Source organism: Eimeria mitis, genomic scaffold (genome assembly GCF_000499745.2).
Source record: "Eimeria mitis Houghton genomic scaffold, Emh_scaff186, whole genome shotgun sequence".
Classification (NCBI taxonomy): Eukaryota; Apicomplexa; class Conoidasida; order Eucoccidiorida; family Eimeriidae; genus Eimeria; species Eimeria mitis.
This window is the reverse complement of record NW_013570182.1, coordinates 25363-26416: the sequence shown is the minus strand read 5'-3', so window position 1 is coordinate 26416 and position 1054 is coordinate 25363. Positions and strand designations below refer to the sequence as shown.

At 51.0% G+C, this 1054-nt stretch overlaps 1 protein-coding gene across 1 annotated transcript in view; it reads right to left on the bottom strand.

Annotated features, from left to right (window-relative positions):
• The window catches only part of EMH_0002480 (aspartyl aminopeptidase, putative), a gene marked incomplete at both ends in the record, with an annotated part of 3146 nt that overhangs the window by 1095 nt on the left and 997 nt on the right, over window positions 1-1054 (bottom strand). The window contains 3 exons of the mRNA XM_013495993.1: window positions 121-251; window positions 626-738; window positions 863-1028. Coding sequence (XP_013351447.1) covers window positions 121-251; window positions 626-738; window positions 863-1028 — 410 coding nt within the window. The remainder of the gene's footprint in view (window positions 1-120; window positions 252-625; window positions 739-862; window positions 1029-1054) is intronic.

Genomic DNA, 1054 nt, shown 5'->3' with positions numbered 1-1054 from the left:
CACTCTTATGCCATCAACAGCTTCACAGCCTGAACACCCCTGAGCTGAACCAGGAAGTTCGCGCATCCAAATAAAAACTGTTCGCCCGATTGCACCAAAGAGACCGAAAGTTGCTCTCACTGCCTGACTAGACGTTCTAGCGCCGGTGGCAAGCGTTGGGCCGCATCCTTAGTCTCTTGCTTTTCGTCCTCGTTGCCCTGGCTCAGCTGCTCGGCTATGGCGGAACACAATATTGGTTGTAGGTGTTGCTCCTGCGGAAATGAACGACTTTACGGTATCTGGTTTCATGTATGTATCTTGGGCACTGTGCAACCAAAAGAAGCAGAGAGCGTGCCACCCGTCAAATTAAAAGGGGATTTTGTATTGCGAACACAGGCTTGTCATGCTCCTCTGTTCTGAGGCACTCTTCTCCACCCCACGCCTAAAAATTGCAAAGGCTTCCGTCGTAAGACCTGAGCCTGACAGTATATTTGGTACTGCCAGGAACTGATCTGTTCTACTGAGGCGGTGAACGTCTAGGCTTTTTAATACACAGCAGACCAATTTTTGCTGAAGAGCCGTGGAGCGATTCACAAAGACAAAGCGAGATAAGAAGAATTGCCATGGAGTGGACCCTAGTGCTCACTTTGTTGATTTTGAAGGCCCCAATTTCCTCGGCTGTTTTCAAGTGTATAGCGAGGTTCGGCACGTAAAACAGAGGCTTTGAGATGCGCAACAGCCTCTCCTCCACTTTATCCCCTGCAACGCCACCCAAAGTAGAACCTCGATACAGGTGTTAGCTTACATGCGGCAACTTACGACATTTTCGGTTCAGAGTAGTACTTTATACGCGCGTTCAACAGCACGGCAGGATAGTCCTTACCAACGCGAAGAGCAACCTTCCCAGCCATGCCAAGTCCCCTATCGAACCACGTGTGCCAAAGGCCCCCGCCGTAGCACTCCACACTCCCCTGCGTTTCGTTGCATAGGCACAGCTCTCCTCTGCGTCTCACGATTGCCGACACAGGTGAGACACGGCTAAGCTCGTTCTGTAAGCGGATAGTGGCAACGTTCG